Source organism: Haemaphysalis longicornis, unplaced genomic scaffold (genome assembly GCF_048455015.1).
Source record: "Haemaphysalis longicornis isolate Haplotype H1 unplaced genomic scaffold, Haemaphysalis longicornis Haplotype H1 scaffold_2, whole genome shotgun sequence".
Lineage (NCBI taxonomy): Eukaryota > Metazoa > Arthropoda > Arachnida > Ixodida > Ixodidae > Haemaphysalis > Haemaphysalis longicornis.
Window position 1 is genome coordinate 160362362 of NW_027526295.1, and position 15744 is coordinate 160378105.

At 45.3% G+C, this 15744-nt stretch overlaps 1 protein-coding gene across 2 annotated transcripts in view; it reads right to left on the minus strand.

Moving 5' to 3' along the window:
* LOC144169398 (metallo-beta-lactamase domain-containing protein 1) overlaps window positions 1–15744 on the minus strand; it is a 45727-nt gene that overhangs the window by 14977 nt on the left and 15006 nt on the right. For both annotated transcript variants that reach the window (XM_077698520.1, XM_077698519.1), the window contains 3 exons: window positions 7229–7391; window positions 5332–5495; window positions 668–782 (listed from right to left, as the gene is read on the minus strand). In XM_077698520.1, coding sequence (XP_077554646.1) covers window positions 668–782; window positions 5332–5495; window positions 7229–7391 — 442 coding nt within the window. The remainder of the gene's footprint in view (window positions 1–667; window positions 783–5331; window positions 5496–7228; window positions 7392–15744) is intronic.

A 15744-nucleotide genomic window follows, 5' to 3' on the forward strand; every position in this document is an offset into this window, starting at 1 on the left:
GCAATAAAGTAGGTGTGCGAATGTTCCTTTTTATCTCCATAATGCGGTTACCTTGTTGTGTACCGCTATGCAGCGCGATGCGATTGCACCCGCTATGCCCGCTACAGCTATAATGGAATATTGGTTATAACGAGCAAATCACGACGCCCCTTAAATTATAACGAGGTTAAGTGTACTACGACCTTGCTAGCATGCGAATAAAATCAAGTGCGCTCTTTCTTTTTTTCCCGCAACCAGCTTATAACAATTATCAGTTATAACGAAATTTCCTTGGAACTCGCATATTGTTATAAGTGGACTCGACTGTACAGACAGTAAAGCTTACGAGGTGTGCACCGTTTGTTACAGCAAGACTTCGTACATCCAGCTACAACCTCCAGCCTTTTCTTTTTTTTCTCAAATACGTGGTAACTACCAATGGCAAAACTGACTTCGTGGCAGAAAACATCGAACCAAGTTTGCCGAGGTACCTGCCGGAAGACATTGATTTGGAAGACATTGATTGGAAGACAAGGTAATCAAAACTACACCAGAGCCCCCCACTACAGCACGCCTCATCAATGGCCTGTGTAGCGTCAACGCATTAAACCTAATGATCAATCAATTAAGACATTGATTTGACGCTGGCCGTGTGGTCGGGTTATAAAACAACCGCAGAAGTCAGTACCAGTAATGGCGACTGTGCCGAGTTTTGCAGTCTTCACCACCACGCTCACGTCGGTCAAGGTGTGGCCTGGTGTGGGAATGACTTGGACATCGGTGGCAATCCGATAGGGCTCGTCCTGAGAATGAAGGCAAGGCAGACAGACCCCACGACAAGTTATACATAGCCGCCACATACTCTTCACTTCTAGTGTAGATGAAATCTCTGGGGGACTGACACAGAGTGCAACGTATAGCATGAATTCGTGTACCATTACTTTTAGTTTAAGAGATTAAGGGGGGACACTGCTCTTAAAGGCCAACTGCACTCAAATTTTCGACAGCGTAAAAATAATGTCACCTAACAGTTCATATAAAAAGGGTGCGAAATGCAAAATACTGCGCTTCAAACATCAACGCGCGCGACTCAAACGGCTCGCGACATTCGCGTTTTCGGAACCGAAACTGAATAGAAAAGGCGGCCATAGCGGCGGCCGGATGTGACGTACGTGAGGGAACGGAAGCGACCGCGCCAGAGTCGGCGGCCGCTCAGAGCCGCCTTCAAATGCGCGTGGTAGCGCCGCGTTTCGCTTTTTTATTTCCACAGAAGAACTTCCACTAACGTTTGCCCATGATAATGGAGTTGGGCGCAATTCCGCCATCCCGTTGCTATCAATCGAGATGAAGTAGACCGCCCGACAGTAATTTTTTCCATCATAATAACTGCCGGAATAGCAATTTTTGGCATTGCAAGTAGAAAACGGACCCTGATTTACAAAGCTATTTGCTCGTATACGATATCGAAAAGCAGCTTTTATTATAGCCGACCCCTCGGCTATCACGTCGCCCTCTCTGAAGGGAACAAATCGCACGCGGGCGGAGATAAATCACTATTTCCACTATACATTACATGCAAACAGCTTCGTGAATATCGGCCCAGTATTTTTTCCCCTGTGTGCACATCGAGAATCGAATTATAAAAGGATCTGAAACTATAAGCCCGCCTCCAGAGCTTATGACGCACTAAAACACGAAAACACTTCCTATCTACCGCTGTTTTCTACTTTAACCAGATACAGGTACTGTTGAAAACGTTTTACTTTCAAATAAACTAAATCTAACGCTCAAAGTAAATACTTCACTTGGGAATCAAACAAAAATATAATCTATTGTTTAGGAGAGGAGCAGTTTAGTTTTCGCACTTCCCAAATACGACGGCCAATATTTGTGCGCGTGTATTTGTTACTACGAGAAAGGCTGATTTTGGTTCACTTAGCTAGGGAGACAGAAGTCGCACAAATGTTTAAGCCGCGTGTACTCTATTTGGGTCGTAAAACTTTTGGAAATGTCTAAAGGATAGAGGTGGCGTTGGGCCAGCCCAAATGAGGCCAATATTGGACGCGGAAGTGCAAGTGGTCAATAATTTATAATATATCTTTTTTTTCTGTGGTAAATGCTATAGGAATGACAAATGTAAGGCAAGTGCTCCTTTCGCGCTATTTTTTTCTTTGAGTAAAAATATTATTTTCAAGTAAAAATAGTTTTGCTAACTCCAACACATTCGCAAGCGCCGTAATAGGTTTAGGCTTCTAATCATTTTTTTTTTTTTGCATTGAGAAAAATGGGGGATATTACTGCCTATGCGGCTGGTTTAAACATTTGATGGCGACGCCGGTACAGCGCGCTGGTGTAGCAGAGAAACCCCGGGCGAACGCATCCCTGCGCCCGGCGGAGCGCCCTGCAAGTCGCCGGAGAAGCGCGAGCTTCACGGGACAGGTTCCCCAACCTCCGTCACAGGCCGCTCGGAACTTGTTACGGCGACTCTCCGCCAGGTGCAAACGTCGTCTGCTCGGAGGTACTTTGAACGGCGGTACCTAGCGCTCTCTGTGATTACGAAGCTAAGGATTTCGCCATAGTGATTTTAAGAGCACAGACTACTTATTTGTAGAAAAAAAAATTTTGAGTGCAGTTGGCCTTTAAAACAGCTTCCTTTAATTTTGAAGTAAACTCTGTGCCACTTGTCAGCCATGCTACTTTTTTCCAACGATTCCAAATATGTCATTATTTTTTGAGTCAGTCCATTAGTTACCAAGATAATTAGAGATAATTAGTCATTTTTGAAGGAACAATAGACAAAACAGTTTTGGTCATAATCTTTATGTTTTCCAATACTATGAACCCTGGTGTGTGCAATAAGAGAATCGGTTTTTTTGATGCACCACTTGGAAGTAATTTTACAGCTCATTAAACCTTGTTGGCACCCCTGACAAGGAACCATTTCGAATGCCCAACACCAAAGTTTAATGAGCTGTAAAATTAGTTCCAAGTGGAGCATCAAAAAAACCGATTCTCTTATTGCACACACCAGGGTTCATAGTATTGGAAAACATAAAGATTACAGTTTTATGACAAAAACTGCTTTGTCTATTGTTCCTCCAAAAATGAATAATTATCTTTAATTAATTATCTTGGTAACTAATTGACTTATTAAAAAATATTGGCATATTTCAAATCAGTGGAAAAAAAAAGCAGCAAGACCGACAAGTTTCACAGAGTTTACGTAAAAATTAAAGGAAGCTGTTTTAAGTGCAGTGTGCTCCCTTAATAGACTGTTTTTCAACTTTTCACATTCTTTTCTTCTGCCACCCTTTCTTTGTGCTAGAATTTTCAGAGAACTCAGCTTTGCAAAACTTCAGCTTCTCTCCTGCAAAAAGGCTTGTAGATATGGGCTAACAACGTGCAAGAATTGACTGGAAATCAGTATCACCAAGACATTTAGGATTAGCCGAGACAAAAGTAAACTTTTAAACAAGAAACCCAAAACGTTAGCGCTTTTTCTTCCAACCAAAACTACTTCGCTGAAATGGCCGTTGAAGCTGCGCCTGTAAAGCTAGTGGCGTATTCACTAGGGATGGGCGAATACAGAATTTGAGGTTCAAAGCAAATTCGAAGCAAACAGTGATTTGGACGAATAATTTCGAATCGAGTAGTTCGAATCGTACACATCACAAATTACGAAGGAAAATGAGCAAATTGTGGTCCATCTAAGAATTAGAACTCGCGAAGGCACAGCGTTTTGCAAAACTATTACCAGAAATTACACGCAGAGCTTTCCTTTACTGCATTCACAAGTTTTCGTGAAGAAATACTAGTTGCTCATCATGCTCCGGGGAGAAGCAGCTCCCGCCGGCTGCTGACATTTCCTGCTGTCAATAACGTCCTGTCACTCCTCGCCTGTGTAGAACGAATTTAAAGATACTTTCGTTCCACCTTGGCCAGCACTGGGTAAAGCCGGCTCCCACGGTTCATCCACCACTCCAGAGTGTTTCCAGACCGTGGGAGCACAGGGGCACCCCAGTAGTTTGTCACTGTCTGTCACAGCTCACACAATGAGCTGACGTATTTACTAGATTCTAATTTAATAGATTCTAAGCTGATACTGAAAATACTCATGCAGATACGAAAGTGATGGGTCCACTTAGATTAGAAGATTTACATTCAAGCGCAACTAGTAGTCGCCAAAATGGAAAAGTGACACGCAGTTGACTCCAGAGTATTTAGAGCTACCTAGTAGCTCCTCTGAAAGAGAGTATTGTAGCCACTATTATCCGCGGCCATAGCCAACCAAAGCGCAAGTTACAGGCCGCCAGTTTGAACAGCGTTCCGCTAGTTCCGTATCGAATCGGCAGTACGAGTGCACTGGCTGGTGCCGCTATGTTGGCCGCGGTGTCGTTTCAGTGCCACCTTTGAGCAAAAATGTAATGGCAGCCGAGAGCTCGTCGGACTTCCAGGCAAGGCAACAACTTGGCACTGATGATAGAAATGTCCCCCCCCATTGGCGGGGTCTTGCGACAAGCCTGGGATGATATCTCAAAAGGCTTAACCGAAAAGCTTGGGTTTTGGCTGCCTATTTAGGAGTGCCGAATAATCCAAAAATATCCAATACCTGCATTTGGATCGAAGTGAATAACGAATAGAGAGGAATTCGATCGCATATTTGACAACAGTGAATATTCGCCCATCCCTAGTATTCACACATGGGACCTAGGGTGCGCTGACTGCACATCACTTGAGAAATTCCTTACAGTATTGGCCTGCATACAGAAAGAACAAATTATTAGTATAATAGCACTTCACACTTTTTCACTCGTGGATTCTGACTGGGACAGCTGGGTTTGAGAGTAAAGCAACTGGACCTTGCAACAGCTGGTGGCCAGGACAGGCAAGCCCAGAGAAATTAATGGTAACAAATTTATTTGCAAAGTACAGACGATTAGGTCAAAAAGTGCCAAAGCAATGGTACAAACATGATCATGGCAAATAAAAAATAAAAGCAAAAGCATAAGGGCTTGGGCAAATGCCCTTAGGTCACCAGAAAGCCTTCCGGAGTAATGTTGAATGAAAAAGCCTTCCAGTTCATATACTTGCCACGTGTACATACCATGGGAACTATTTTCATTACTTGATTACCTGGTAACAACATGTCCGAAGTATGTAACTATTTATTAAAAAGCTTGGGCAATAACTAGAAGGTCAGTTTCTATCATAAAGATGAGCACTGCTTTATGAAACACTGATGGCATCGATAAAAGTTAGAACCTCACGCATGGCATGGCCAAATGGTATTTGGCATCGATACGTAGGAAATATGCAAAACACTAAGAAAGAAACATGCCATGAGCCCGTTACATTTTCGAATGTGCACAGCTGGTAGACATCCCCGCTGGACACTGTCGTCCCGATGATGTGGGTGGCCCTCTGGAAGAGGTTCAGGTTCCCGATGTGGTCCGAGTGGCCGTGGGTGCAGACAACGTAGTTGATTTCGTCGCAAGACACGCCGAGCTTCTCAAGACCTGCACGGGAGCACAAACAGGTTTTCAGTGCCAACGAACGTGCATTGACCACGCTGCATGAAATTGCCAATGATTGCATCTAATCTACAAAATACCATGCCCATCAGGTGCTTTATCAGAGCACAAGTAATTCAAAGTCCCTCCTGAAAATCGGCAGTTAGTGTCTGCAAAGTGCATCTAAAGGCTCAATAATTTAGTTGGTCCCTTACAAAAGTAGCAGACTGCAAAGCATTTTACTGTGGTCGAATTCCCAAAACCCCTCTCCAAAAAGTGCTATCAGCAGGATCATGAAGCCAAGTGTAAAGCAGCAGCTGCCCGTAATAACAGAACACGGCCACTACCTGGGACCCCCATCACATACACAGCCAGGCTGGCAGCGACATCCCCAATCGGCACCTGCTGACAGACAACTGAGTCCCAACCCAGTTAGGCCAAATTTAACTGTCCACCTTCCTGTGCGCAGTAAACGAGGTTTGGGGGGGGGAGACCTGTTGGGGACTGAGGCTGACAGGGGAGAGGGTGGTCGTCTACACGGGCAGTGGAGAGGCTATACAACGCCTTAGCCACATCCCCAGAACTGGCACGCTTGCTCACAGCATCGAAATGGCAAGAAAAGTGCTGTAGTGGCACTATGTAGTAGAGGTGAGCCCGGACTGGGTACCAGGTCACACCGGTGGCATTGGCGACGGAGCCACAAAGGCGTTGGAAAATGACCGCTTTGGCGTTGGCATAGACAACCGCTCCGTCCTGGCGACCCAGAGTACGGCTGCACCAGACGACCCCAACAACAGCCAAGAAGAAGCGAAGGCACCCTTTGGTGGCACATCCCTACCAATGACCACCCACTGCCACGAGGACTGCCGTGGGAAACTCAGGCCCTCTTACACAAGGGTTGCGCGGGGGATGAACTGGAAGATGTGCTCGCAAAGCGGCAGGCCCACCAACGCTGTGGACTCAAGGCTACCAACGACGACAGTGACGACGTTCGACAGCGATGACAACGACAGTGGTGATGACAATGACAGCAACAACGATGACAATAGTGGTGACGACGGCAGTGACGACGATGACAGTGATAACGACGACCAGGACCAGGACATTATAGTGAGCGGTTCCGCGTGCACAATCAAAGTGCACCCAAAAGCGGGTGGACCAAATGCTGTGGGAATGTCCTGGCCACCAGGACTTACCTGCCCAGTACTTGCCACTGCACATCACCACACTGCAACAATGGAATGCCCCTAACAACAACCCTGACACACTGCTCACCCTCTCGGCGTTCGCAAATGAGGTGGGCATTGATCACTGCATGCGATTGTGTATGTGTGTGTGAATGTGCAGCGTATATGCGATGCGTATGTGCACATTTTCTTTTTTCCCTACTGAATCCCCTTTCCCCAGAGCCACCCTACTATAATGACCTTTCATTCATTCACAGTGGCCAACTAAATCATTTAAAGTTAATTCTAAATAATTTCAATCAACAAAATTAACTAAATAAAGTGGCCAACTAGATTATACATGACTAAATAGGGGCAGGCTTTTCTGTTCACATTAACAAATCAGCTTGCAGCAACTGCTTTCGGTAATTCCTTCATCACTGTAAGTACAATATCAATTCTAATTTGAAACAAAATCTGCAAGTTATGCTTTCATCTTCACTCACTGTATGGTTTTGTTCTTAAGACGACTGAGCTGCATTCAAAGGGAAACAGTCAGAGAGGCTCCCTTACTTTCCACCAAAAAATCCTTGTCCCAAGCCGACAAGGTGTCGACAATGATGTTGAAGCCGGGTCCACGGACAAGGGTGGAGGTACCATTCGCAACCATGGTTCGGCCATCCTTGCTGAGCAGCGAATATCCTTCCTTGATTACGTGGACATCGTAATCCATTTTCTGGGTGAAGGGAAGTTGAAGAATGCTCACAATTAGAAAGTACATATGGACTAAACTTCACACTGCAAATTTCTGTATGCTGGGTGGCGGCATGTGCAAGTCTGCTTTTAGTCTGTGGTTCTCAAATGAGGGTCCGTGGACCCCAGGGGGTCTGCGAAACCCTCCGCCACACTTTTCCGCCCCCCGCCCTCCATTCAGTTCTTCTTTTCGCTAAACCTTGCTGGAAATGAAAAAAAGGTGGCTCCGCTACATGGAATACATTTAATTAGTCCGCGAAGCCTATACTTCAACATTGGCTTTTTGCATGACATGCCAGCTATGCGAAAAACCGGCACACACAAACGACAGCTTATACGTGTTTGGGTGACTTTTAGCTGCAAGAGCAAACTGTCTGACAATATGACACGCATAAGCACAAAAGTGAGACAAAATGCGGGTATTAAATAAGTATGTGGGAGGCTTCGGCTACAAGTGCCAAATGTTTCACATTATAAAACAGATCAGCGTAGCTCACCCTGGAGTCCATCACTTTTTCAAGCCCAAAAGAGGCTCCCCGGAACACTCATGTTGAGAACCACCGCTTTAAGTGAAAAACTACTATAGCATTAGTTTGTTAACGTGACTTCTGTATTAAGTACTGACACGAAAATTTTATGTTCCACTTTTATTGCTTTTATCAATGCTTAACGGTCTGGCGAACACTAAATAACACTTTAAATACTCCAGCGCACGGTTTTAGTTACACTGAATGGCCTGAAAATCGTTTGTTTCAAATTCCCGTGCTTTCATCCCTAAAGGAGCATATGACAGAATCCCGGCATGACCTCACTGCTTTGTGCAGACGTAAAAACACTGCGGAGGCCGGTGGGGGCGTTGTATCAACCGTGCCGCCACCGGAGCTGAACGGCTGAGCTGCCTGAAGGTGGTAGGCCTACCACTGCGGCGGAAATTCGATGACCGCTTTCAATAAAAGTCCTGATGGCGACTTCTACAGCGATTCCGGGCTATATTATCGCTTCCTTTCCCATGTGTGGAACTTTATCTTTGCCAACAGTGCCTTTCTGGGCAGCGGTTATGCCTGTAGCTCTGGCTACGTGCACCCATTTGTGAATGCGCTGGCGCCCGCTCGCTGCTCACGGGGTCGCGCGCGCGAAGTGATGTCACGAGTTTTTGACGAGTGCTGTCGCGTTACTTCTTTTGGCTTTCACGGGATGACTTCACGCTGATGTCCATTTGCTGAGTGCCGCTCTGCGCGCTGTTGCGTCGGCGCGATAAATGAGATCCAATTGAAGTATGTTCTTCGCGTCGCAGGCCGCTCATATTTCAGCCAGGGTATTCTGTTGAGTAAAAAAAGCAAACTCTGCAATAATATTAAGGCCGAAAATTGGTGTCAGTGCTCCTTTAAGTGTATTACGGAGAGACAAACAATACATCCCAAATGGGACTTTTTTTTTTTTAAATCAGGGTTGCCACTGACAACTGCTTTAGCCAGATTGCATAATTAGAAAGGCACGCGTTGACATGAATTTATCAATGGCAACACAGCAGAAATCTGGTAATTTTCAGCTACGGTCTTGAGACATATCTTCCCAACAAATGAGCAACAACATTTTCTGTACTCTTCACAGCACAAAATGTTGACTGATTGATTGATTGTAGGGTTTAACTCGCCGACGCTACACAGGCGACAAGGCGCACTGTAGTGGAGGACTCCGGATTTTGACCACCTGGGTATCTTTAACGTGCACTGAAATCTCAAACGCATGGGTGTTCCGCTTTTCACCTCTATCAAAACAAGCGGACGCCGCGGCCAGGAATTGAACCCACATAGCACAGAAATGTACCAGTAGAAAGCACACATGATGTAATCAAACATCATAATCATGAGGTCGTGCCACAGCCTCCACAATCACCTTTGTCGCCACTGTGCCATTATTCTAGTTGTCAAACTCAGCTTTGATACGCATGAAAGTTGGCAAACTCCTCCGCGTGTTGCAATGCTGCGGTTTCAGCCAATGGAGTCTAAAAAGGAGGACTTAGGCAAAAACTTTGCTCCGGAGAATTTACAATGAGAGCAGTGGGGAGGCCCTAAACTGCACTCAGCCGGTATTTATAAATTAGGGTTTAAAGCAGGGTGGCCCCTTTGTCTCCACCGCTGCTCGTGCTTAACACTGAAAGGATAGGACGAAAGACACTGCCAGAACAGCTACTGCCGTTGGGGCAATATCAACTATGCGAGTGTCAAATGAGCATATGCAACACGGAGGAAAGCGGAGCGGTGCACGATGTCAACGTGCATGAATCAGATGCCAAAACAGGCTATGCTGCGAGAACAAAGCTGAAGAAGAACAAAGCGGTGTTGCCGCTGATGTCCTCTGGTGGCCGTTCTGTACACCACACTTGTCAGACTCGCTGACCTCTCACCAGAGGGCAACCTTCAAGGTTCATAGGCAGGCACCTTACAGGCCAGCTGCACTAAGATATCACCTTGGCCAAATTTACTTTGAGCCTACAGACGTACCACCAAACTAACTGGGACATGACTGGTAGCCCCATGAAATACATTGTTAATTAGTTAGAAACAATAAAATAGCTCCTTCGCAGGCGACGCTGCACCTGCCGGTAGATCGCACAAACAGCCAAAAAGCGGAAGTGACATTACAGCCGGCTAGGTGCTTTTTTATCTGGTCCGCCAGGAGAACCGGTTGAGCTCCACTGGGCGCACTTTTCCTAGGGCTGCTGCAAGGGAGAAACGTTGCATGCAGGTTTTCTCCGCCGCGTTTAGCCGCTTGCCCGCAGGCTGGAATGTTGCTTTAGCCTGGCCGTAGTGGTTGTGCTCTTCTCGATTTCGGTTTCGAAATCTGCGATTTTCGGCAGTCGTTTGAGCGATGGATACGCATATTTCAGCTGTCTATTTTGTATACCTCGCAGTCTTTTTAGACAGACTGTACAGAAATAATGTTTTCAGGATGTTGAAATTTTGAGTGCAGTTGGCCTTTTAATTCTTAAAATCTACTTCAAAGATAAACGTTTATGCCGCATTATTCATAAAAGCTTCTACACCAAAATTTTGGCAAACAGACCTTCATTATATACAGATTAATTAACAATACATCACGCACACACTTAGAAAAATTTATGTATTTCGTTACATCTGGGCGTTTTTCTGAAGTTGGTTACACGAGAGTTTTACTGAACAGCCGCAAATATTATAACAGTTAGTACTTTTGCAAATAGGACAGTATTTTTTGTCTTTGCAGCAACTCATCATACATTTCCTGCACTGAGAAAGAGGCCCCTCGTTTTTAGGATTTAAACATACAACTTGTAAAGGTGCAGCTGAGGAGAGAGAATATTTTTTCGTTGAGTTGTGCACCAGAGAGCAGGTCTCTGTTATACACCTCTCCACAACATTCATGCATAAAATTGGAAAAACATTGTTATTGACGCAGTAGCTGGCACAAACCAGATTTGTATGCCTGGAAACATGGCACACAAAGACTACAGTACACAAACCAGGTTTGACAAAAACTTTTATCTAAGAGACCTACAAAAATGCCAGGTAGATACTCGTACACAAAGCTAAAACAGGGCCAGTGCTCGCACCAGACATTATCCACGAAAAAAAAACGAAAATCATGTTCAGTAATCGTGAAGACTCGGAAGCACTTTTAGATACAGCTAAACCTGGATGTAACAAAGTTGACAAAAGTTCGCAATTTCTCGTTACATCCAGGTTTTCGTTACATACAGGTTTCGAGATAAGTAACAGGAATGAAGCAAAAACGGAGCCAAAATGCTAGACATCAGAGAACGTGAACCCACCCTTTATGAATTTATTTCATAGCGAAAAATTGCGTGAGTTGCGACTTTTGCTTTCGCACGAGCTTAGGCCCTACACACCACTCCAAAGAAGCAAGAAAACTTACCTCCATATAAACAAACGTAACTCAAGTATCAATTTTGCCTTTTGACACTTTTTGACGCCTTAACGCGTTACAAGAACCAAAGTTATGCTGAAAGGGTCCCTTTTTGTGAAGTTGATGCTCTTTACCACCCTCAAGATTGTTGGGAAAGTGCTAGCTGGGATACTATACCAGGCAGCAACAATATTCTTCTTCACCAGCGGAGATAACATTTAAAATTGCGAGCTTTTCTTGGAAAGACACAACTTTTCGTTTTCTAGAAGCAGTATTTATCACCGACAAACCGATACCACAGATGAAAGTGGAGACGCACGACTACACACCGACAGGACGGCCTACAGCACCTCAAAACTTGAGTTTCGAACCGAAACCACACTCACACGTGGAAACGCACGGTAGTAGTTTGCGGTGCGGGCGAAAAAACAAACCTTATGGTTAGCAACGCTCGCTAGATGGAATGGTCTCGCGCTACACAGACAAACCCAGAAATGACTGCTACGTTAGCCACGGGATGGTACAAGCGCCTCTGTTCATCATAATCATCATCATCATCATCATGACAAATTTTGCGTTAGGCGATTCCAGACGTTTTCATTGCTGTTGGCTCCTCACGGCTGTTGGCTCCTCACGGCAGCGCTAGTATTTGCTAAATTCATTTATTTCTCCGGTCGATTTATGAGTAAAAGTGCAAAAAACAATGACTGATCTGCTCGCCGACTTCGTTACATCAAGGTTACGACGTTTTGTTACAAAGAGGTCGCAAACACATGGGCTTCAACAGTAGTGGCAATTGAGAATTGAAAAACTTTGTTAAATCCAGGAATTCGTTACATCGAGGTTCGTTACATCGAAGTTTAACTGTAAAGGGAACCATATTCATCATGCCTTCAAGGCAACAACCGAGTGCAAAGGGACGGTTTGCAAAGCAACAGTACAACTGCAGTACAGCATTGATGTACCAACCATACAGCCATTAGTGAAAACCCTCAATCAAACGCCTAAGTAGCAGCATTCCCCCCCCCCGATACAGTTTTTAAGCATCGATGAGCGTTCAATTAAGCTATAGCACGTCTAGGTGACAACATGCGCAGAAGCGTTTGTGATGAGGTAAAATTACCCTTAACAATTGGTTCACAAAAACACAAAAAAGTAAATAGGTTTATGACATGTTAATTTACCCAGCCTTCAGGATGTAGATGTTGACATGCAACAAGGCATAAAACATTTCCTTTAGATAATTCACAAGCAAAGTATAGATGATAAGATGACACTGCTTCATGACCAAAAACCAGCTGAAAAGTGCTTAAATTGCACAAAAATCGAATAGCTTGGTAGCAGAGATAACAAATGATGAAGGAAGTAAACAAAAGTCTCAAACTTTTAAGGTACTAACAGGAAAAACAAAATTCGGCTCTACTGCCTCTGCATCCAATCATCAAAACAAAAAATGAGCTTGAAAATAAATTTTGTTCTTTCATTACACTCCTCCTTCCCCTCTGCACAATCTCTCCCACTCCCAAGGCACTGAAACCACGGGCCCTTAAATTGGGTCAACTTCCGAAACTTCTGCCGCACCTAGCCGTTTTGCGAATTTTCTGTACTGAATTTTCGAGCGTGAGAAAATTGAGAAAATTTCAGTGGCAAGTAGGGGTGCGGATAATACGCGAGTTTTTTTCTATAGTGCAGATTCACGGCAATGCGCAATGTGCCATGAAGCTCCTATGCAGTAACCCTGACTAAGCCTTCCATGGGCAGTGATTCCACAAAACATACAAGAACAAGGAAGAAAAAACAAGGACGAGCACACTCTAACAACTGAATTAGTAAATTGTGGCTTTTGCCTAGGAGTCAGTGTATTCTACTTGCTAAATATACGCTTTTTCTGTCCACATAGTATGCAATGTGTTGCTTGAGCAGTAGCTTTAGTGCAGCCTTTCCTGAATCAAATGTGCAGGCAATACGCAAGGACTTTTTTTCTTTCTTGTTGGGTAGGCTGCGGGTGTGGATTACGTGGGGGTGTGGATTATATCCAGGGGTGGGTTGTACACGTGAAAATACCGAAGTTTGCTTACCAACATGAAAGAGGCGAATGTTCATGTAGCATTTAGCTTAAGAATAGGTAAGGATTTTCTAATTGAATACTGTCATACACGAGCTCATATCAACCCCCATTCCCCATTTTTTTTTTTTTGATGGAAAGAATCAAATACTGCATGTGCAAGATCTTCAGAAAAGTTTTTCAATGACCACTGTGTGTGCGGTGCCATTTGCACTTGTAAGTTGCATTTCCTGCAAATAGAGATTACCCCTTTAAAGGGGTATTGCAGCCTTCGTCTGCATTTTTGCAAACGGGTAAGTTGCTGTTGGTCCTGCCTGGTTGCTGTCCGGTCCTGCTAGAAACAGTAGTTTGGTACACTTCCCAAACCGGTTTAGCAGCCCACTTATGTGCACGCAATATAGCCAGTGTTACGAATCGGCCAGCAACACGTGTTTTCCCGTATCAGCGTCCACGTGGGAATCAACCATGTGCGCCCGCGTGTCGGTGAATCGTACTTCCGGTCTCGCCATGCCGGGTCAGTCACCTCGCTTTGCAATGTGCCTCCGGCGGTTGCCAGCGCCACACCCTTCAGGCACCTGCGCGTCGGAGAGTCCCGCCTTGACCTTCCCGGCTCAGACGTTTCGCTATCGGCACGATCAGCAGTTGATAGCGCGACCTCGGCACCTTTCAAGGACACTCTCTACCCCCCTCTCGGACGCCATGTGGGACGAAACCATGGGTGACTCACTAACTATGGACAGAGTGTGTGCGTGTCTGTGATTTCGTGGCGTGTTACTCTTGGGGGCGTTTTTTGGGTATAAAAGAAGCAGCACAAACGCTGATATTCATTCCTGTCTGAGCAGCGAATCCATGCGGCCGCTCTGCTCGTGTCCTGTATTGTAACCTCGCCCGTCAGGGCATTGTATGTTTTTTTGGCTTCGGCTCACCTCTCGCTATGAAGTAAACAGTTACGTTATCCTACTGCTCTGGACTTCTCTTCACGGCTGCAACACCGGCTGGCCGCTCGCATCATACACGCTACCCATCATATGTTGGAGGCCACGGAGAAAGGATCGGGTGCCCCCGCCCGGTCGCAACACCAGCCAGTATGGAACAATTCTACCATTCCATTCTGATTCACTGACATGTTCCCAATTTGTGACGTAATTATTATCTATTCTGCAAGATCATCTTGCGCACTTGACCCATCAGGAAGCACCCTTCTTGGTGATGAGGCATTTATCACTTCAGCTGGCGTAGCCTCCATGGCACTGCTTCATGACAACACCGCAATGCTCTCCGTGGGGTAACCAGTTTCCCGTGCCAGCGTCTGAAAGCTCATTCATAACGACAACCTTTTTAAATGCAGCCTGAAAGTGCTGGGTTTTAAGGCCCGTTCACACTTGCGACGAAGCAACGCGACAAAGCGACAAAGGCGAAAGCGATCGCCACCTTTGCTGTTCACACTTGCACGCGACATCGAGCAATGGGCGAGAACTATTTTTGCTTTTCTTGTTATTGTCTCGCTCTCGGAGTGAGACTTCACGGGAGCTTCGCCGCTTGTGGAGACACAGCATCCGGGTGCTTTGGCAGGATATGACGTCAGGAAGTCTCGCCTCCTGCTTCAGCTTCAAAAGCGACGGCGCGACGGAGGCGAAAAAAATTGGTCGAGACTGATCGCTCTCGTCGCGCGACGAAAGCAATGCCAGGCGACGAAAGCGACAGAAATTTCCGTCGCTTTCGTCGCAAGTGTGAACGGGCCTTTAGGTTGCAATTGTGGCCACCATGAGCCCTAATCACTCCCAAAAACAGTTTCAGGTATCTTGACAAACTTTTGTGCACTGATATGTACACCCAAGAGCAAAAGTTTACGGACCACAAAAGCAGCAATTTTTGGGTTATTTCTCTGCCGCACAGCAGCCCAGGGTACTATGCACAGTATTTTTCATTTCTTCAGTAACTATACGACATCTCGCATGCACACGGCAGTTTGTCGGGCTGCTACCAGAAGAGAAATAACCTAAAATTGACCTTTTCATGGTGTGCAAACTTTTGTTTCTGGCTGTACTTCAGCAACTTTTTTTCTGGTAACAAGAAAGTTGCAAAGACTCAGCAGGCTCTGCGTGCAAATACTGAAACCCAGTAAGCCAGTTTTCCACGCAGTTTCAGTCATTTTTTGTTTACTTTGCAATTCCTTCAGCCATGGCAGTTACTGAGCCAAAGAATGTAAAAACCCATCAACAACTTTAACGTTTGCTTCGATCAGTGGTTTCCTCCAGCCTCCCCAATGCATACTTTCTTGGAATCAAAATATCTGAAAAGTGACTGATGTGCCCCAAAAATTTTTTAATGTTTGGAAATTTGTGAAGACTGTCAGTCCTAATTCTCT